This window comes from Bos taurus, chromosome 3 (genome assembly GCF_002263795.3).
Source record: "Bos taurus isolate L1 Dominette 01449 registration number 42190680 breed Hereford chromosome 3, ARS-UCD2.0, whole genome shotgun sequence".
NCBI lineage: Eukaryota > Metazoa > Chordata > Mammalia > Artiodactyla > Bovidae > Bos > Bos taurus.
In genome coordinates, this window is record NC_037330.1 from 49384847 (window position 1) to 49407790 (window position 22944).

General features: G+C 47.5%; 1 protein-coding gene across 1 annotated transcript in view; it reads left to right on the forward strand.

Annotated features, from left to right (window-relative positions):
• Nucleotides 1-2014: 2014 nt before the first annotated feature.
• The window catches only part of ABCA4 (ATP binding cassette subfamily A member 4), a 143912-nt gene continuing 122982 nt past the window's right edge, over nt 2015-22944 (forward strand). The window contains 5 exon segments of the mRNA NM_174221.2: nt 2015-2180; nt 11518-11611; nt 12990-13131; nt 15693-15832; nt 22067-22194. Of these exon segments, the coding sequence (NP_776646.1) occupies nt 2115-2180; nt 11518-11611; nt 12990-13131; nt 15693-15832; nt 22067-22194 (570 nt within the window). The 5' untranslated portion in view covers nt 2015-2114.

Genomic DNA, 22944 nt, shown 5'->3' on the forward strand with positions numbered 1-22944 from the left:
CTGCTGCCTTGGCTCAGGCCTTCTATTTCCCCCACCACTCCCTCCCTACTGCCAGAGTGAATTTACCCCTCTTGGCAGCCACTGGATTAAAATCTCCAATAGCTTCCTGCATGATTAAACCCATACTCCGTAGCATGCAGCAATGTCGTAATGACTCTGCACAGCGCCCCCTTCTGTTTGGGTGTGCCTTGCACTGTGGACCACTGAGCGATCACTTCATGGGGGCCCAGGAAACCTCAGTCGAGTCAAAGGTAATCATCAATTTGTCGGTCAAGTTTCCTTTCTAGTTGCTTCTTTCAGCATTTCTCCACCCATATCCTCCACTTCAGTCTGTTGTACTTCTGGTTTTCCTGGGCAGGATTAAGCTATTCCTGCCTCTCTGGCTTTGCATGGGGTTTAAACGAGATGTTCAGAAATCCGGCATTGTCATGTGTGACCCTAAGCACAGTATTTAATCTAACTAGATTTCTTGTTCCTTGTCTTGTAAACACCTACCATACAAAATTATAGTGAGGATATAATGAAATGACGTATGCAAAAGTGGTCTGTAAACCATAAAAATAAAATGTTATTTTGTAATTCATCAAAGCCTAATTTTAATGCCACCACTTCCAACAAACTTATTTGATATCCTAAGCAGAAACCAAAGAATTGATGCTTTTGTATTGTGGTGCAGGGGAAGACTCTTGAGAGTCCCTTGGACAGCAAGGACATCAAACCAGTCAATCCTAAAAGGAAATCAATCCTGAATATTCATTGGAAGGACTGATGCTGAAACTGAAGCCCCAATACTTTGGCCACCTGATGCAAAAAGCTGACTCATTGGAAAAGGCCCCAATGCTAGGAAAGATTGAGGGCAGGAGGAGAAGGGGACAACACAGGATGACAGTTGGAGGACATCATCAACTCAATGGACATGAGTCTGAGCAAGCTCTGGGAGACAGTGAAGGACAATGAAGTCTGGAGTGCTGCAGTCCATGGGGTTACAAACAGTCAGACAGGACTTAGCTACTGAACACCAAACCAGAAACCATTCTCTTCCTCTTGGAAACCCTACCGTACACAGCCTGTTTGTGCTCATGGATTCCATCACACTCCTTAACTTATCCAAGTTCATGTCTCATGTCTACAACCAGATCATTAATTCCATGAAGTCAGCAGCCATTCCTACTCTATGACTCTCCCTCCACCCTATCAAGGTCTCAAGGGTCTAGAGTCTTTAAAAAAAAAAAAAAGTAACTACTAAGATTTGAAATGGTGGAGACTAAAAGTTCCCAGTGGTGAAGCAGCAGAAAGGCTTCTGTTTGAGATGTTTGGGATCATGGATCCACCTGCAAATGACGAGTCCATCCACCATGAGCTGGAATATAGTAGCTTATCCACCCACTATTTCTTCTCAAGCCTAGACTGTGTCAGGCATGACTGGCCAATCACAGTCTGTTCTGCTGAGCATGGAGGTTTCCAGCAACTTTTCCACCACAGCTCCAGGTAGCCATGACTAGCTGATCAATTTCAGCACAGGAGAAAAAAACTCTTTACCATCCACTAAACTCAGAGATGCCTACAAATAGCTGACCTAAAGTCACTACAGAGCAAGATAAAGGTTTTTTAAAAGGAGAGATGACTTCAGATCTGGCAAGTGATCTGACTGGGCTTTAAAGTAGTCGTCAGTCCTTGGGTGCTTGCTCAGGGCAAGCTATTTCAGAGGACACAGCCCACCCTATATTTATGGGGAGAGATTCTGTCCCAAACTGAAAGGTCAGATTCCCAAAGGCATATCCCCTTCAGGAACTCTAGGAACCCCTTTGATGGACAGGGAGCCTGAGGGTCTTGGTTTCCCATGAAATGCCCCCACCTCGATTCCCTTAGTGCTGCGTCACTCATGTGTTCCCAAAAAGAAGCCAACAGAGTGTCAGCCTGCTTTCCTCCATGAAGGGCTTATGTGTAATTAAAAGGGATTATGCTCTGAAGAAAGTAGCCTTTAATCACCCCGTGAAGGACACAGCAGCCTAAGCTGGAGGTGCTCTGGGCACCATTTATGTCCACTGCTGCCTGTGAGCCCCTGTCACAGACAGAGGGCTGGGAGTGATCTCCGATCTTCTGTGATCACCAGCATGGGCTTTGCCAGACAGATCAAGCTTCTGCTGTGGAAGAACTGGACCCTGCGGAAAAGGCAAAAGGTAAGAGAGGAGACTCTGTGGTCTTGGACTGAGGAGGTGTGGAGCAAATAGACAATGGAGAGAATGGGTGGGGTGGGAGCGGGGAGGGTGAGAAGCCGATGGGTTAGTTGCTATTTGTCACCGAAGCAGCAAGTAATGTCTGGCTCCTCAATGTGCCGCTCTGACGAGGGTCCTTCCCAGGAAGATGTGCTTCTCTGTCCTGAGGTAGCCGCCCTCCATCCGCAGCCCAGCGTGGCCGTACTGTGAAGTGTGCTTTTGCCTGTCCTGCACATGAACCCATTGCCTGCCCATCCCTCCCCGCCCTTGGTTTTTAAGCCTCCGTCTCTGTCGGCATTCCCTTGTGCATTCATACTGTGTGGCGGAAAGAGTCCAAAGTCCTAAAAATCAGGCTCAAAGGAAAACTACGGTTTCCAAGAGCTTCCCAAACCAATGATACTATATTTCATTGGTTCTAAACGGCACACTGTTTTTTCACATTTCTGAAATTGAACTACAGCTCACAATCAAGTGATGCGTTCTTTTCTTAGTGTGCAAAAACAACAACCCATTAAAAAAGGTAACAACGCATCTTGATGGTGTCAGATTCGATGAGCTATAATATCTTATCAGCACCACAGATGTTTACTGAGCCTTCCAGTGAGCACACATGTACTGGGCTGGACCAGGGACTTAAAAGGCACAGATCCTACCCTGGACTCATTTCTAGTCTGGCTAAGAGAAACTGAAGTATGTTTTGAGACCAAGAGCAAGAAAAAGGAACACAGGCCAAATATCCCCTGAGAAGAACAGCCAACAGCCACAAGAGATCAGAGGACCCCAAGGGTGTACATGTAAATCCATCTGGCCTCTGTCAATTTTTTCTGGGAAACGATACAGAGTGAATACGTAACTATAGATAATGCACATTGCTGCGGCCTCAGGGGCATGGAAATGCTGGGTGACTAAAGGAACCAAGAGAAGAAGAAGCGGGGGAGGACTGAGTGGATAGGACTGAGATAGAGCCAGGCGAGGTAGGAGGAGACGGGGAGGAAGATGGGCTATGGGGAGGAAGATAACGGATCTGTTCCGTGTGGGTTTTTGTGGTCAGGACAGGGTTTTCATGGGTATTGGAAAGGAGGTTGGAGAAGGAAGGGGGCCAACAGATGTAATATCTGAGGACCCCTGATGAGTATCTCAGTCACAGTCCAGTCAGAGGGACTCTAATGGAAGGAGGCATTAGCTGGTAACCAAGTTGGTACCTAGGAGAAGGCAATAGCAACCCACTCCAGTACTCTTGCCTGGAGAATCCCATGGATGGAGGAGCCTAGTAGGCTGCAGTCCATAGGGTCCCGAAGAGTGTGACACGACTGAGCGACTTCACTTTCACTTTTCACTTTCACGCGTTGGAGAAGGAAATGGCAACCCACTCCAGTGTTCTTGCCTGGAGAATCCCACGGACGGGAAGCGTGGTGGGCTGCCGTCTATGGGGTCGCACAGAGTCGGACACGACTGAAGTGACTTAGCAGCAGCAGCAAGCTGGTACCTGAGGATGTAAAAGAGCTCCAGGTGACATGGAGGCAGCAATTGCAGGATACAATTACCACCCCTACACCTGAGAGAACCAGGGAGAAAGTGGGATTGCTAAATATTAGAAACACAGAGGTGATGTCAGCAGAGCCGAAATGCAGATCTGTGAGGAAGGGACACAACGAGGCCACTGCTGAGGTCTCTGAGCCCAGTCTCAGGCTCAGACCCAAGAGGAGGAAGCCCTGGCTAGCAAGAGGGTTTGGAGCTGAGAGACGATAGGTTAATAACTGGCACGAAAGGGAGCAGCAAGGGCCACAGTCAACCAGTGGACAGATGATTCTTCCCATTTGTGTGTCTTGGACAGGATTTAGGGAGACTGTAGGGGAAGCCAAGTTAGGACCCCTTCCTACTGGGAGACACCACTATCCTCAGGCTGCTTTCCTTTGTCAAAGCTGGTGTGATTTTCAAACTAGCACTGAAGTTATATGTTACCCCAAGAACGCTATACTAAAAGTAATCAGAAACTTAATCTCTATTTCCAGGAGCTTCCTTCGTAGAATGCAAATAGGCAAAAACTGAAGCAGACTCGTTATTAAATTCATTCATTTATTCATTTGCTCCTTCAGTTAACAAATACTTAATAATCGACTCGTTGGAAAAGACCCTGATGCTGGGAAAGATTGAGGGCAGGAGAAGGGGGCGACAGAGGATGAGATGGCTGGATGGCATCACCGACTCAGTGGGCCTGAACAGTGAAGGACTGGGAAGTCTGGCGTGCTGCAGTCCACAGGGTCGCAAAGAGTCAAACACGACTTAGTGACTAAACAACAACAGTAATAGCCAGGCACTTGGCCAGGTGCTGGGCACACAGTAACAAGACAATCACGGTCTCTGCCTACATGATGTTTAGCCTAGATTTTCACTCAGTTTTACTCTCAATGTGCTCTTCATGGTCCTCTAAAAATGCACCCAGGGACAATAGCTGCTGGCCTGAAATGATTCCATTCCTGTGGCAAGTGTGTTGCTGTTACAGAGAATAACCCTATTTTCAAAAACCCTATCTTCAAAACCCTTTTGGCTCAGAGGCCCTCACGGTTTCTGCTTGCTTTCCCTGGTGCTGGTGGGTGGTCTCTGTTCAGGGATTCTATCTTCTCCCCAGTGTGCTTCCTGGAGGCAGCATTGCCAGCGCCTCTGTGGTGAGACAGGGCCTTTCAGGCTGAGGACCTTGGCTGGGGGAATCTCCCAGGGTGCACATAGTCAGGCCTGACAATCATTTGGTGCCATTGGGATGATGGAGATTGAAGTCTTTGTCTGGTGTGCCTCCAGCTAGCTTCTCCACTGCTACATTCCAGGAATTTCCAGGATGTCTGGGTATGATGGAGATATCCCCACAGCCCCCAAGAGCTCTGATAGGGATCTGTGGCCCCTTCTGTAAACTTTTTGGAAGCTTCTGCCTCCACAAAATGATGACTATAAGAAAGAAAAGAAAAAGAAAAAACTCACCCAGCCCATAACCCAGCTCCTAGGTTTTTAATTCCTCAGACTTTCATGGTTTTGGATGTTTACTATTGTGGGCAGAGCAAGAGCAAAAACCAGATACCAGATTTCCCCCTTCCTCCTCTCTTTATCCCTTAAGGTCATAAAAGGAAAGTCTTCAGATCTTTGCTTCCCCCACCCCCATCCCTTTGTTTTTCCTTCCTCTGTTGACATTTATCAAGTATTACTGAATGTCTGGCATGGCACTAAGTATCACTTCATTTAACCCTCATCTCAATTCTGTGAGACAGCCTCCACTATTATCCACCATGGGCATCAGTGACGTTATTGAGTCTTTGGAGGTTAGTGACTGGTGGGGCTGGACCCAGGGCTCCAGGACAGGCAGACACGCCAGTGACCCCACACTGCCCCAGGTAGCAAGCCCTGTGTAGTAAGCTGGTCAGGAAGACAACAAAGATAGGGTGACCATCTAGTTTATCATCCAATCCAGGGTAGCTTTAAAAGTGAAAGGAGGCACCAATGATGAGTATACCAGAACAACGAGTGTAAAGTGATAACAGACCTGGGAAAGTGGGTTTTATGGTCACTATCTGTGACCTAGGGGCTTCCCTGGTGGCTGAGATGGTAAAGAATCTACTTGCAAAGCAGGAGACCTAAGATCAATCCCTGGGTTGGGAAGGTCACCTGGAGAAGGGAATGGCAATCCACTCCAGTATTCTTGCCTGGAGAATTCCATGGACAGAGGAGCCTGCAGGCTACAGTCCATGGAGTCGCAAAGAGCCGGACGTGGCTGAGTGACTAACACTTCCACTTTCTGTGGCCTAGTCATCTGCGCGTTAGATAGCCCCTGTCCTCACGGAACTCAGAGCCGGGGTGGGAGCGGGTATCTGCGCACAATGACTGAGCAGCAAAACATGTGCAGTAGTGGAGAGGAAGGCGGCATGGGGCAGGAGATGAAGATGAGCTCTGGGAGCTCAGAAGAGAGAATGGGGTTGGCAGGGGTAAGAGCAGACTCCTCAAGGAGTTCATTCCCCAGAGTATGCATTTCTAGTGATAAGAGTTCTCCCTCTGTTCCCTAGCAAGTACACACTTGCTCATACTTTCGATGAGGCAGGCACTGTGTTGAGTGGGTTTATAAAGACATATTAGGTGTGTCTCTTGCCCCTTAGAGCCCACAGTCTAGGGCCCCTTGGTGTCATCTCTCTGGTCCCAGCTTCCATATCAGGGCAGGATATTTGGGGAAACCTGAGAATTCATGGAGCTTCCCAGGTGGCTTGGTGGTAAAGAACTCACTTGCCAATGCAGGAAACGCAGGTTTGATCCCCAGGTCCATAAGATCCCCTGAAGAAGGAAATGGCATCCCACTCCAGCATTCTCTCCTGGGAAATTCCATGGACAGAGGAGCCTGATGGGCTACAGTCCACGGGGTCGCAGAGAGTCAGACATGACTTAGCGACTTAGCAGGCGCACACGAGGATTTGTGAGAGTAGGGGGCTTATCATTTCCTGGGCCCCAGACCTGGGCATCTGGTATATCCATGACCTTTGACCTAGGGGCCAGAATTAGGTGAGGAGAACCTGGCAGGTGAGGGAAGGCTGGGCAGCTAGTTCCAAACCTCCTCAGGTCTTGGGGCATATTCATTCAGGATGACAATCCTGTCTGGGCTCTCAGTGCAAAAGGGGAAATCATGCAGCTGTTTGGATCCTTGGCCACCGGCTTTCACATTGAAAACAGAGTAGGAGGGAAGAAAACCTAGCTGACCAAGGTTTCAAACAACAAGCATGACTCTGCCCTTCCCTGTGACCCCCTCCTCCCCTAAGTAGATTGAGTGGTAAAGGGGGAGGAGGGGGCAAAAAAAAAAAAAGAGAACAAGGAAATACCAGTTTGAGAAAAAAAATTTCCACCAGCCCCTTCTGAGCTTCGGCTGGGCTTAATTAGTTACAGACATGTTTAAAGACGAGGGGTGTGGGGAGGGAGAGCTACTCCGAAAACATGTGTTTAATTATACTGTGGAATTTCTCCCTAGGGTATGCCTGTGCACAGTTGAGCATCAAGGACAAAGATGCCGCTCTGGGATGGGGGCTACACATACAGTTCTGGGGGAGGGGACGAGGTTGTTGTGGGGACTTGTCAGGCTAGAAAGGCTAGAAAAGAATTGCTGGTGGTCTTTGTGCAGGAAGTGAAGTGTGAAATGCAGCCCTATCTAAACAAATACTCGCAGAGTTGAACAGTAACACTGACTTCTCCAAAACTGCTTTTCAAAGATTACCAACTACTACTTGGGCCAGTGGGTCTCAGTCCCAGCCACACACTGGAACTACCTGAGAAGTGTTAAAAAACAAACAAACAAAAAAATACCAAACTGATGTCCCATGGCCAGACACCCTGGTGTAATTGATGTGGGGCATGGCCCGAGCTCCCTACAGATTCCTGCATTCAGCCATGTGAGAACCGCAGACCTAAGTTGATGAAGGTGATCATTTGAGAGGCAGGGACTTTAGGTGGAAAATAGAGGCCCTAATTCAGAGATGTGGTAAAGAGGAAAACCTGCAAAGCTGTACTAGTCCTTACCCTCAGCAAAGGGTGAAGGAGGAAAGTAAAGTTCTGAACTGGCCTCCCCGAATAGGTGGACTTGCAAAGACCAGATATTTCAAAACTACAAGTGTGAGTGAGTAAGTGGGTAAGAGAATGTGTGACTTACATGACAAAGAGGGATGAGATCCACTAGCCTGGGTTTGGGAATTTTATCCACAGGACAGGTAGACCAGGCTGGCTGACCCTCCCCTGGCCCAGGATCCTCCATGGAGTAGGGGACAGTGTGTGGTTAGTTTTCTCAGAAAGCCCCATGCTTCCAAACTGAAAACTGAGTAGTTTTGACTCCAGAAAGGAAGAAAAAGGAGGAAACGTGAATGTGAGTGGAGGGCAGACCTAGGACCTTGCAGATAATTTAAATTATAGCTCCTTGCTGTTCAGACTTTACAATGTGCTGTCACTTATAATGTCCCTGTGACCCTTGTGGGAAGTGAGGGTCAGTAATAAACGTCTCATGTCCATAGTATGTTTCTATGTGCCAGACTCTGCTTCAGGTGTTTTACAAACTGAACTCACTTCATTCTCACAACTGCTCTGAGAGGTAGGTCCTGATAGCACTCCCATTTTACAGATGAGACCCCAAGGCATGGAGAGATCGAATGGGTTACCCAAGGTTGTACAGCTAGTAGACAGAAAAGTCAGCTAAGAACCTCTGCTGTTGACACACTTTTAACCCTCAGTATAAGCTATAGGATAGAATAGGCTGATTTCACAGATGAGAAAACTGAGACTTGGAGATAAAACAAGCCCCAAAGTGATTCCTAACCTAGGTCTCCCCATTCCCAAATCAGCAGCAATGTTTCATATACCAGCCTATTCCCAGGTAGGCATTGCTACATGGAAGGTGGCTGACTTAGTAGACGATAGACAGCCAATGCCGCAAGCAGTTGTCTTAAGGAAGAATCAAAGATGTAGAATTTGGACTGGTTGTCTCATTTCCTTGGTGAGGACACCAGGAAAAAGTTTTGGTTTCATAGTTTGCACCTATCACTCACATTACTATCTTGCAGAACTTGCTCTCCAACCTTACCAAGTGATGGGGACTGGTTGGAGAGTGGGTGGGATGGGGAAATTTGGGATGGAAGCTGTGAAGCCAGCGTACTGTCCATGAGGGAAGCAGTTTGTTCAATTTGCAAACTGTTGTTTACCTGAGCCACTGAGTCACCTCCAACTTTCTAGAGGAGCCTCCTAGACCAGTCTTGACAAAGATTCATTCATTCCGCCAATATTTACTGGACATTTTTTATAAACTTGGCCCTGTATTGGGTGTACTGACAAAGACAGACATGGTCCCTGCCCTCAGGAAGCTTATAGCCAGGGAGGGGTCCACCTGCATGAAGGAGTAATGACGATGAGTGCCATGGGAAGAGCTCTAGTGACCAGCAAGAATGGGTGCGTCCTTAACAGTGAAACAGGGTAACTGTGGACAGTTTTTACCCCTCCACCCTTGATTTGCATGGCTTGGGGGAACTGCCAACATTTTTATGACTATCAAGTGTGCTCGGAGCCAGTCCTTTTAATACTGGATGGGACTTGTCTGATATTGGTGTTTAGCCATTTGTGGGGAGAATGTATAGGAGAAGTCTTAAAAACGAGTGGTTTAAGGAAAAATCTACTATTCTTTCTTCTTCCCGTAATGTTTGTGTGAGTTTGTCTTCTAATACATCATCCCTAGACATATTTTGGATAAAAGGTTTTGTAAATGTTACAACAGCATAATCACCACCTATCCTAAACATTTTTTTTCTTTTCTTCAATGTATTGTCTTTTTTCTCTCATTGACTTATGTTATGATTTGTAATAATCTGTTTGCCAGCAGACTTAACCAACAGAGAAGGAACAAAGATTTATTGAGCATATGCTATGTTGTCTACTGCAGATGGTGATTGCAGGCATGAAATTAAAAGATGATCACTCCTTGGAAGGAAAGTTATGACCAACCTAGATAGCATATTCAAAAGCAGAGACATTACTTTGCCAACAAAGGTCCGTCTAGTCAAGGCTATGGTTTTTCCTGTGGTCATGTATGGATGTGAGAGTTGGACTGTGAAGAAAGCTGAGCGCTGAAGAATTGATGCTTTTGAACTGTGGTGTTGGAGAAGACTCTTGAGAGTCCCTTGGACTTCAAGGAGATCCAACCAGTCCATTCTGAAGGAGATCAGTCCTGAGTGTTCATTGGAAGGACTAATGCTAAAGCTGAAACTCCAATACTTTGGCCACTTCATGCAAAGAGTTGACTCATTGGAAAAAACTCTGATGCTGGGAGGGATTGGGGGCAGGAGGAGAAGGGGACGACAGAGGATGAGATGGCTGGATGGCATCACGGACTCGATGACATGAGTTTGAGTAAACTCCAAGAGTTGGTGATGGACAGGAAGGCCTGGAGTGCTGCGATTCATGAGGTCTCGAAGAGTCAGACACGACTGAACGACTGAACTGAACTGAACTGAACTGATGTTGTCTGCCATTCTCCTGAGAATTTAAGTACATTAGTCCTAACCCATAGAAATGGAACAAAGGTTTATTGAGCACCTGATATGGTGTCCACCATTCTGCTGAGAATTTAAGTACATTTCTTTGGAAGGAACAATAAAGGGTTAAATTTAAAGCCACATGAATAGCCCCTAGCTGATCTATATAGGCTTACATTTCTATTTTCAGCCATCTGCTTAAATTCTGCTTTAGTTTTAATGCGTTTCTGAATGGGGGTTGGGTGGAAGAACTATTACATTCCCCAATACATATCTCTCAATACCAATAATCCCACACCTCCAACCACACCCTGACATGCCTTGGAGTGTGGGCTGCAGCAACCAACTGGTTCTTCTTTGGAGTCAAGAGTCCTTAAACTCTAAATTGAACCTAAATTAAATACCGACATTCAGTCATATGTTGATATTGATAACTCCTTCCAGTATTGTAAAATCTCATTGCAGTGTGCCCTTCTTTGTTTATTTAAGCAACAAGAAATTATTGAAGAAAAATGTTGGTAAATTTAGATTTCTGGGTTTGACTTTACTGTGAATCACAGTATTTCATGGAAGGATTTGCACCTTCATTCATTCATTCAGTGACCACACATGCGAAGTCCAGTGGCACCATAAGAAAACAGGGCAGTGAGGAGGGGCAGAGCTCTGGGCCTGGAGACAGGAGGCTGGATTTTGGCTCCAATGCCATCACTGCCCATGAGATACTGCACCAGTCACCTGCCCTTCCTGGGCCCCTGTTTCCTCATCTGCAGAAGGAGAGGTTATCAGGATACCTTTACTACCTGCGGCATCAGCATTACCTGGGAGCTTGTTAGACATGTGAGATCTGAAAGGGCCTTACAGAATCAGAATTTGCATTCACGTGCATAGCAACATCCAAAAAGCACTGAAGCACTTAGCCTGATGATTTTTGATGAATGTACTGTGCTAACAAAGTTTTCAGTTGGGTTGGCCAAAATAATCAATTGGATTTGTCCATATCATCTTACAGGAAAACCCGAATGAGCCTTTTAGCCAACCCAATAAAATAGAGGCAGACTGGAACCCAGATGACACCAAGTCTTGGGGGTCCAATATATCAGAGTAGAGGCAGTATGGAAGGTAAGGTCTAAAAAAGGAAGTCCTTTAAATATGCCACAACCAGAGTCCTGTTGCAGAGACAGACATGGAAATGAAGTGTGTCTGCTCGGGGTATGTTTCCTGTAGTCACTTAGTATCACTGGTCTTTCTCACTTTGTGTTTTGTTTTTCCAGATTCGCTTTGTGGTGGAACTCGTGTGGCCTTTATCTTTATTTCTGGTCTTGATCTGGTTAAGGAATGTCAACCCCCTCTACAGCAAACATGAATGTAAGCATAACAGAGCTGGGGTAGGGGGAGCCTTGGCATGCCTGGAGGTCCCTATCACTTTGTTTAAGAAAGGGTCTGGGGACTGGGGGGTGCCAGGATCTGATCTGCTTATCATCATTTCATGCCTAGAATGCAGAAAACACATTATGCAAACTAACTTTTAAATCCTGCACATTCTACACAAATACATGTGGTTACTAAAGAATTGTGTAATTATTTTTTGTTTGGTTGGTTTTTTCTACACCTAAACTCTTTGTACTTTTAAAGGGAGCAGATTATAGATGAATTCTTTGAAATATTGGGTTGGCCAAAAAGTTCATTCAGTTAAGATGTAGATAAACCCAAACAAATTTTTTGGCCAGCCCTATATTTTGAAGATAGTTTAGAAATATATTAGGCATGGTGCTAAAGAAAAAATAAGAAGGGATATCACCAGTCCAGGTTTGATGCATGAGACAGGGTGCTCAGGGCTGGTGCACTGGGATGACCCAGAGGGATGGGATGGGGAGGAAGGTGGGTGGCGGGTTCAGGATGGGGAACACATGTACACCCATGGCTGATCCATGTCAATGTATGGCAAAAACCACTACAATATTGTTAAGTAATTAGCCTCCAATTTAAATAAATAAGAAGGGACAGAAAATAGTGTATTAATAATGTAATATTTCTTGGACCCCAGAGGTGTCCTGGGACCGAGGATGAGGGTATGTGTGCCTCTCTTATACTATGCTCCTCAGAGAAAGCTTTCGCCTGGTTTCTGGCTGGGATGACTTCTTCTGGGCTCTTGGCAGCCGGTGTGGGATCCTCAGGAGTCATACCAGCTGTTCAGTCCCCTGTTCTGGTTTTCCATCCTCTTGTTAGTGAGTTTCAGGCCCCATATTCTGCATATGGACAGCCTTCTGCCCATTAAACCCTTGCTTGTGTACCTGACCCCTCAAGGAGCCTATAACCTGTGCTCCCTCTTTAATGCTTGGGGTTAGATGCTCAATACACAGGTGTGGAAGGAATAGACAAACCTCTTCTCCTCGTTAAACATCAGCAACGCATGGAGGCTTCTCGCTCGAACATCGCTCCACCCCTTCCATCTCCCCACAACACAGTGTGCTCCTCTTCTGTTCGCCCTTCACAGGTCCATCCATGCCTCTGTTAGGTATGTTTCCATCCCACCACTACCCTGGAAGCTTGAGAGAAGAGACCCTGTCTCCAGCACCCAGCACAGGGCCAGGCGTACATTAGATGCTTCTGCTTCTTAAACGTTGGTACATGAAGGAAAGCACCAGAAGGACCAGGGTCCATCCTGCAGAGGCTCTAGCTCCTAGGACCTGCATCCTTCTTAGTGTCAATGTCTAACTCCTTGTCTTCATTTCCTTTCTTAAAGGCCATTTTCCCAACAAGGCGATGCCCTCAGCAGGAATGTTGCCATGGCTCCAGGGAATTTTCTGCAATGTGAACAATCCTTGTTTTCAAAGTCCCACTGCAGGAGAATCTCCTGGAATTGTGTCAAACTATAACAACTCCATGTAAGTGCTGGGATTCCCACAGTACACCCTTTATTCTCCTCTTGCCTCGGAGTTCGTGTATGTGCACACAGAGCATGTGCTGCTGAATAAGTGGTCTCGTGGCTTGTGGAAACCTTAAATTCAAAGGAGCAGGGCATGTTTCCACTCTGGAACATTCTGTATCAGCTGTCAGGGCACTTGAGGAAAAGGCTACAAACTTCGGCCAGATGACAGAATTTCTTGGTCCTTATATCCCAAAGATATGACTAGGAGTCTGATGCCAGCACCCTGCTGAAATGTGTCTACTGCCTCCAGCTCATCCATCTGCTCAAGCGGAGTCACTGCATGAGAAACAGTCCATTCCCCTTCTGATTCCTTATGTCACTCTCCACCCTGGATCAACTCTGAATGATCTCTGTTCTTTTAAAAGTCTTCTTGGACATCTAAAAGCTAAGAAAATTGTCAGGGGACCTTTTGAGGGTGAATGAAACCAAGTTTACAAGGTGAAATTTGCTTCTTGGAAGAAAAAGAGACAATTTCCAAATCCTCTGTCATAAATGTCGTTAGTTCTCTTGGTTGGCCAGATCTTAGGATGTTGCTTGAGAGCAGTAGTTCTTAACTTGTAGGGCTGAAGACCATTCCCAGAAGCTGATGAAAACTGATGTTCCCCTTCCCAAGGAAAATGAGGACGCACATACCCACAGAACATTACACCGTGCATATGATTTCAGGGCATTTGTGGACTCCAGGTTAATAACCTCTGGTCTGGGATTGAATTTCAAGTCAAATTCCATAAGAGAGTCTATATTTGGAATTCCCTTGAAGTAGATAGGGGGACTTGATGTAGCATGTTCTATAGACAGAGGCTCCAGTGTTCTTGCCTGGAGAATCCCAGGGACGGGGGAGCCTGGTGGGCTGCCGTCTATGGGGTTGCACAGAGTCGGACACAACTGAAGCACTTAGCAGCAGCAGCAGCAGCAGCAGCAGCAGCAGCAGCAGCAGCAGCAGGAATGAGGACACGGTTGTCCTTCAGCCACTGGGCTGACCTCCAGCTGCAGTTTGTGATGCTTATGCCCAAGGGTCACCAACAAGGGCTTGTTGGAGTGCAGGCTTCACCTACTTGTATAAACATCAAGTCAGATGGAAACTGAGATATTGGGTTGCTCCAGTTCTTTCCTTAGAGGAGATTTGGATATAATTCCGCCAGGGCAAAACTGCATTTTGACAAAAAGAAAAAGAACATTTGGTAATTCCACTTAATACTCAGAGGTAACCTTCCCCACTGGGAACAAACTGTGACTGCTTTTGCCGTACAAGGCAAGGGTAGTTGTGACAGAGACTGCCTGGTCCACAAGCCTATAACATGTTTGCTAACCCCTGGTTTATTGGAAGACAGAAGAGGGAACACAGAACACCCATCTTCCTGGAAGACAGCATTTTAGCTGGGCTCCCCTGGCCGCAAACATCTTAATTTACAATCTGTACTTTCAGCTTGAGCCTTCTCGAGGTGCCTAAGAAGAAACACTTGCCTATCCAGAGAGACCCCATGAGTCACGTCATGGGATCAGGGGCGCTTTGGAGGTGCTTCAGCGGCAGCTCCGTGGAGCTTTGGTGGGACTGGCTCTGAGGGTCCACAGGTTGAGAAGTGGAACTGGGGAGGGGAAGCAGCTTTGGACTCTAGCTGTGTTCAGCATCTGAGCCAGGAAATCTGAGTTTCATGTTTCATGCACATAGTATACGTGAGATGTTGGCTTACTCAAAATTCATTTGCTTGCAAGGCACAGAAACACATTTAAACAAGTTTAAACCTCAGAAGGAAAGACATGATTTGGACACTAGACCTTCTTAAAAAGCCAAGAGCAGCAAGCAGTTCTCTGGGAGGGGGACAAGAACAGAAGAACCACCAGGAGCTGCTCCCTCCTGTCTGGGCCTACAAGGTCCAGCCTCTCCACCACCGTCTGGGGTTCTACTCCATCTGCCTCTCTCCACTGAGCACTCTGCCCTGCTTCTCAATGCCTCGGCTGGTGCTAGTTGCCCAGTTCATGATGCCTGGGCTTGGGCAATCAGAAGAGCATCTCTGAGTACCATTCAAATTCCTGGGAACAAATTTGTTTCCCCAGCTTTATTTCCCTTGTCCAGTCAGCCTTGGCAGAGGTGTGTGTGTTCATACATGCAAGGAGGGCTTTGTAGATTAAGTATGGCTGTTAGAACCTGAGCATATGAATGGCTGGAAGGGCAGGTCTCAGAGAAGTGGATACTGGCTGAAAAGAGCCCCTACTAATATCTCCTATTATCATCCTAAGACTTCTTGGAGGAGGAAACACATAGTGAAAAGAGTTGAGAAGTGACCCAGCCCTGACAAAGTTGGAAGACTTTTGACAACAAATTGCTCAGAGCCCCCGTTATCTTATATGTATAAGGAAGTAAAAATATCTCCTTTTGTCTTGGCAATATTGAGAGGATATATAATGTAAGTATATGCAGCGGGGTCAAGCAGGTGGTATCTTAAAAAATTACACAATGTATTATAATAATGATGAAAATGACAGCTATGTCTTTAATGATGAGGCTCATTCTTACAGCTTGGCAAGGGTGTATAGAGATTTTCAAGAACTCCTCATGGATGCACCAGAGAGCCAGCACCTTGGTCAGGTTTGGAGAGAACTCCGCACCTTGTCCCAGCTCATGAACACCCTCCGAATGCACCCCGAGAGGATTGCAGGTGAGGTGGGCTTCAGTGTTCTTAAGTATCACTTGCTTCTCGTTTGCCTCCTCCACCAAACTGAAAATACAGAAAGGAATTAGATTTGGTTGGAAAAGATACCAGAGGGTGTAGGAAGGGATCTAGAGACAGGAGGAGGCTTACCTTGGTAAGAACTCCTCTTTTTACCAGGCCTGAAGGTAGAAAGTTAGGAAGGAGGGCAAGAAAGATCTCATCCCAGGTAAGTCGCGAGATAGGAGAATGTGGAAAGATATGTGCTCTGGAAAGTCTGAGGCCAGGTGAAGGGGAAAGAGTTCATGGAGCCTGGAAAAGATGTGGACCATATTCACAGAGTCCTAGAGAGTGAGCTACCCAGGACTGTGCAGAAGCAATGCCAAGTAGCAGTAAAGAGCCAGGAAGATCAGTGCACATGTTGGTTGTTGTTATTTCTGTTGTTTAGTCGCTAAGTCATGTCTGACTCTTTGTGACCCCGTAGACTGTAGCCTACCAGGCTCCTCTGTCCATGGGATTTCCCAGGCAAGAACACTGGAGTAGGTTGCCATTTCCTCCTCCAGGGGATATTCCCTACCCAGGGATCAAACCCACATTTCCTGCATTCGCAGGTGGATTCTTTACCACGGAGCCACCGGAAGCCCAGAGCATGTGTTTATCACGACATAAATATGTATAGTCCTTCTTTTTATTCTGGTAATATTCAGCGTCCCAGGCCCTGAGGCAGAGCAGGTGCAAAGTTGGGGGAAGTAGGATTGGGGGCTGGTAGGGAGGTGCCAGGGAAGGTCCAGGAGGTCAGGGCGTTGAGGGGAGTGATTGGACTACACAGATAGGGTCCAGGCTGCATATGGATGAAGGAGAAGCCAGAAGGACTGGAATTGCCCAAGGGAAATGGAGAGGCAAAAGAATGGAGGCCTCAGAGGGTTCCATGACGCTGGTTACAGACTGAGAAAACAACAGGATAGAAAGATTGACAGCTGTGGTCAGAATGTGAAATATGTGGATTCAGGATTTCAAAGGCATGCAGGACAGATGAGAACAAGCCCCCAGGCATGGCCATGGAGGTTGAAGTGGAGCAGAGGTGAAGGTTAGGCGACGGGAAGGCAAAGGAAAGCAGGCTGGATGGACACAGAGGTTGCGGGGGTGGGAGAGCCCCCTGGAATCCAGAAGCTTGAGGACAGAGGGGGAAGGAGCTCCCTCTCCCATGCCCCCCTCTCCAGGGCAAGAACTAGAAACAAGCAAAACCCAAACCCAGAAAATCTCGGACACCTCTTTTCAGAGCACAAGTGGATGCTGTGTGGTTTTCGCGTCCGCCATAGACTCCTCTGTAGGTGGTTGGAGTTACTGGCTATGGAAACAGCCTGGGCACCAGGTGGACCACACCCGCTTTTCAGGGGTAAATGAACAGCTGGAAGGCAGCAGGCTGGCCAGGACCCCAGGGGTCAGTGTGGTTGTGGGGGTGGAGAAAAGGCTGCCCGGGTGGGGAAGTTTGTTCAGGGATGGGCTCAGAGGCTGTAAAGGAAGTGGTTTGTGGCTGCTGGGAAATGTCAGCTCTTTGAATGGAGATGAACTGACCATGAGGACGACCTTGCAGGATGACAACGGTGAGGAAGGTGATGTCCAAGGAGACAGAAGGGGCTGGATCGGACAGCTTCTGGCTAGGGAGAATGGTACGAAACAGTCGCCCAGGGCTCCTCACCCATGCAAGCCAGGCCGTGTGCTGGTGCCTGGTGACAGAGTCATTAGACCAGTGCCCTCCCCCGAGGGATCCCTGGGCAGAAGTGGAAGGCCCAGGTCCGCACCCTGTGGGGGCTGCTGGAGGGAAGCAGAGGGCCAAACAGCATAGGTGAGTAGGTCCAAAGAGAACCCAATCCTCCTGCCACTGGGCCACCTTCTCCCTTCTCTCCCTATTGGAAAAATAAAGCACAGGAGTCTGACCAGATGACGGTTAAGATTCCTTCATTACATTCTACTGCTTCTGAAATCAGTAATGCATACATGTTATGTCGTAAAACTAGAGTACAAACACGACCTTCTTTGCTGCTCAGGAGTTTACTAAGAGTAAGGGTTGAAAGAACCGCAGGGCCTTGCAGGGTCTGGGCACAGTTGACATTTTAATATGAGGGAAATAAGGGGGAGAAGCACCAACAAGGCAGCAGTTTTTCCCAAGGTTGAACAGCAGATGAGAACACGGGCTTGCCCAACGCCTGGAATGACTATCCACCCTGTTCATCAGTGCACGTTTCACTGCGTTTTCTCATTGTCAGATGGTCTGGCTGGAAGGAAGCAAAAAGGAAGTCATTTCAAACCACAGTGTCTCTGTGGTCTTTCAAGCCTTTATATGAGGACCGAAATCACTGCTTACAAGCCAACACAATGCTAGTTTCGAATTGCCATACAGGTGCTTCTTGTGTCAGCCTTCGGGCTGTGGGGGAACATTCCCCTCATGAGACTGGCTTCGGGGGGGTCTGGGAAAACAGCGTTAGAGGAGGCCAGCTGAGACTGTCCAAAGGAATTTGGGGGCTGAGAACACGGACTCTGCAGAACCCCTGTCCTTGGTGGCCATGAGAGGGGAAAACAGACCATCCCCAACAAAAAGGACAGGGTGTCTGAAGGAACTTCTGGCCGAGCACTAAAGTCCACAGTCAGTAGTGAAGATAGTTTCAGAGTCTGTCCCTGGGCTCCCAGGACCTTGCTGGCTGTGAGCACTGAATCCTCAGCCCCAGGCTGCAGTGGAGGGTTAAGCCTCTGAAAGCGAGATGGGCGGCTGTCACTGGTGTGTACTTTTGCCTGTCAGTTCCCCAGTCACCTGGGAAAGTATGCCAACAGTGACCTAGGGCATTTTCCTTTCCTAGCAAACCTGTAGTACTGCATTCTCCACAGAGGAGGATTAATGGTAAAAAAAAAAACACTAGCCGTGAAGCCCCCTCCCCTCTTACCCCCGAGCAAGCTCTGCAGTCTCTCAGTCATCTTTAAACATTGCCCTCTGAGCCTCACGCACGCATTTTCCTGGTCTCCCCACCCCCATCCCAGCCTTCTGAGCTCCATGGGCCTCAGCAGCCCCTTCCCCCAGCCTCTAATCTTCCCAGGGAAGAGAACAAGAAGAACAACATTTTAAACTACATTTATTTTCTTTTCCTCAGGGCCCCCCAGTTCACATTTCTCCCTCGGGAATCCTGCTGTCTGGTATCGGCCACTGCTTACATTCTGGCCCCACATCTCCCTACAGGGTGGCCCCCACCCTTCCTCAGGTGTGCTGAACCAGCACGCTCTTTCATGCACCTTCTCCCTGGGGCCACGGCAGCCCAGGCACCTGGGTGGGAATCTAGGCCAGGGCAAAGTTGCTCCCAGTTCCCCTTGTTTTGTCCCTTTTCCCAAGCGAGATGTTTGTAGATGTTTGTATGTAAGGTCAGGTGAGGGAGTTAAAGAATAACGAAGAGTTCAATAGTCAGATAGGGTCCTGACTCTCAGGTCAAGACAACAGTTATTTACTGGGTGTCTCCTATTACTCCATAGACATTCACCAAAGCCCTGATTCCATGTCAGGCTCTAGTGCTGGGTGTCACATAGAGATGACTTGGAGGGCTTACATCTCTGTGCCCAGCTAGGTATGATGGGGAGTGTGATAAGAGCAGTATCTGTGGCTCTCTACTCTCAAGAGACTCTGTGAATGTGTGTGTGTGTGTGTGTGTGTTGGGAGTTGTGTTGCTGGAGGTCAGAGGATATAGTATGATGCTGTATACAAAGAGATGATTTAGAGATGAACTACCAAGTTGGAGCCCCAGGTGAAGAAAAAAAAGGAATCTAGGTTTGGAAGATAAGTTATTGAAAAGGAAAGAAAGCAAGAAGAAAATAGAGCAGCCCCTCTCAGAACCACTGCTCTCTCCTGGGGTAGTGTCCCCAGTCCATGGTTTCAGCTACCTGAGGTCATCCAGTCTGAAAATGTAAGTGGAAAATTCCAGAAGTAAATAACTCATAGTTTTTAAACTGTGTGCCTTTCTGAGTAGCATGATGAACTCTTGCACTTACCTGCCTGGGATGGAAACCATCCCTTTATCCAGGTATCCTGCCCATTAGTCACTTACTCCCTGGCTTTTTTCAGATTGACTGTCAGAGTATTACAGTGTTTATGTGCAAGTAAGCCTTATTTGATTTAATAAAGGCCCCAAAGTGCAAGACCAATGATGCTGGCAATTCAGATATTCTCTTACTCTGCCTAGTTTATAAATTAAACCTCATCATAGGTATGTATGTATAGGGAAAAAAACACAGTATATATATATATAGGGTTTGGTACTATCTGCATCCCCTTGGGGGTCTTGGAATATATCCACTGAAGATAAAGGGACTATTGCAGTCAGGTCCTCCTTAAGGCTTTGGGTGACACTGGATTCCCTGGTGGTACAACTGTCAGCACGCTCCATGGTGGTGAGGGAGGTGTCCGTGTGATAGAACTTCAGGGTTGGTTCCCCGAAGCTGGCCCCAGCTGCATGGGCAGGCCTGTGGCTGGCCCATCCCCTTTCAAGAGGAAATTAGCAGAACATCAATCTGGAGGCGGCATATACAAAGAAAGTCACGACCTGAACATGAAGGGTGGCTGTCAAGCACTCAAGGGAACCTCTTGGCTGCCTGGGGAAGGGAGGATTTGGGGACAGAGCAGATGAGGCACTGTAGTATTAGAACCTGGAAGGAGCAGGGACATTTGATGGTTAAAGTTAAAGAAGAACTAAGAGATAAGCAGTCAACCAGGCTCCTGGCAAAGATAGGATGTAGAGATAAGCATTTTCATGCAACCCAAATATTTGAGTCTGACACAACTGAGCAACTGGAACTGAAATGAACTGCATGTTGAAATGATTTCTTAAATATCTGGACCCTCTGCCATCTTCTCTGGCTGGTGCCTCCAGAACTGGAGCAGTGGCCAGCTTGAGACTGAAGGTTGGCCCTGGAAGCAGGCAGAGAAGGTGAGTGGGAATTCCCTAGAAAGGGTAAGAATACTATTAATGCAATTAGGACAAGCTTTTTTTTTTTTTTTTTAAGTTGGCAGCTAAGTACTTTACATTCTTTATTCCAAGTCACCCCCACAACAATCCTAAGAGGCATATGTGGAAAATGCAGACCCAGAGAGGGTCAATCACTTGCCCCAGGGTCACTGTAATGGTTAGGAATCCTTTATGCCTCCTTATAAAGAAATTTCTGCTTCCAGTGGGTTTGAGTGGAGTGGAAAGAATGTGACTGGGCTGATCAGGGCATGAGACTGCAAGCCCAGGCAATAGACCCTCCCCTTTCCCCACTTGAAGATTTTCTTGCCCCAGACAGCCCCGTAAGTCTTAGTCCAAGTGCATACCCTGAACCTAGAGCCATAGCTGACGTGACAGAAACACCAGGAAGGGTCGTCTACCCCTTGACAATGGCCCTGTGGACAGAGCACGTGTCTCCTCCAATTCCACGTGTCTAGGGTTTGAAATCAGTCCTGAATATTCATTGGAAGGACTGATGCTGAAGCTGAAACTCCAATACTTTGGCCACCTGGTGTGAAGAGCTGATTCATTTGAAAAGACCCTGATGCTGGGAAAGATTGAAGGTGGAAGGAGAGGGGAACGACAGAGGATGGGATGATTCAATGGCATCACCAACTCAATGGGCATGAGTTTGAGTAAACTCCGGGAGTTGGTGATGGACAGGGAGGCCTGGGTGCTGCAGTCCTTGGGGTCGCAAAGAGTCGGACATGACTGAGCGGCTGAACTGAACTGAAGGGTTTCTCAGCCTCAGCACTATTGACCGTTTGAACTGCATAGTTCTTTGTTTGGTCAGGGAAGCAGGGTTCTTCTGTGCATTGTGGGATGTTTAGTGGCATCCACTAGTACTTACCCACCAGTATTTTCCAAGTTGTAACAACTAAAAATGTCTCCAGACATTGCCATATATTCCCAGGAGGACAAAACTACTCCTCACCCCACCCCATTGCCCAACACCAACTCTGCAAAGGATCTGATGACCACCACCACCTCCAGGCCAACCTAGCTTTTTCCAGCTTGTGTGCCTTCTCACAAATTTTGCCTATCTGCTCCAGCAGTAAATGCTGTGACTGTGTTGGTGACAGGCCTGACCCTTAGGTGCTCCCATGGAGCCCCCAAACAGAGCCTTCCTCTGAGAGTCCAGTTAGAAATCACTTCTCGATATTTTCCCTTATTTGACCCATTTTTCCTTCAACACCCTGCTCTTTTTCTCTTTCGTATGCAGGAAGAGGAATACGAATTCGGGAGGTCCTAAAAGATGATGAAATGTTGACACTGTTTCTCGTGAAGAACATTGGTCTGTCTGACTCAGTCGTCTACCTTCTGGTCAACTCCCAAGTCCGTCCAGAGCAGGTAGGTGGATGTCATTGGCCCAGTGGTCCCTGGAGGGGAGGAGTAGGCACTGAGCCTGAGAAAGGCAAGGGAGACCTTGAGTTTCTTTTTTCTTTCTTGCTTTCACATTCAGAAGCATTCAGATTCATGCCACATGCTCAGGAGAACACCTCGGGTTCAGTGAGATGATACAGTCCCCATGATGGGATTCTGAAGTGGCACAGAAGCTGGCAGCACTTGAAACACCTCAGAGCTTTAAGACTGGAAGGAACCTAAGAGATCACGTGACTCAAACTCCCTTTATTGTTGAGGAAACTGAGGTTTATTCATGTAGCCATCAAATACATAGAGACGTTTTAGGTACCAGAATGCAGTGGGAACAATGCGAGGAAACCCCTGACTCCAGGAGCTCACATTCCAGTGGGGACAACAGGCGATGACCACGTAAGCCAAGGGCACCTACGTGCGTTCCCAGGTCGTGAGGAAGGTCCGGCAGCGTCTGAGTTAGGAAGGGACGGGGGGGGGGCAGTTTTCAATGTAATCATCAGAGAAGGCCTTCCTGAGGAGATGCTATCTAAGCAGATCTTACTGAACAGTAGACCCAGTGCAAATGCCTGTGAGAGGAGAGTGCCAGCTGAGAAACAGGCAAAGCCAGGATCAAGTGTGCTGAGGTGACCTTCAAGGTCATGGAGCCTGATAACAGCTGCATACAGAGCAGACCTCTGCTTTCCTGGGCCGTGTCTCCTCAATGCCAGGCAAACTGCTTGTAAC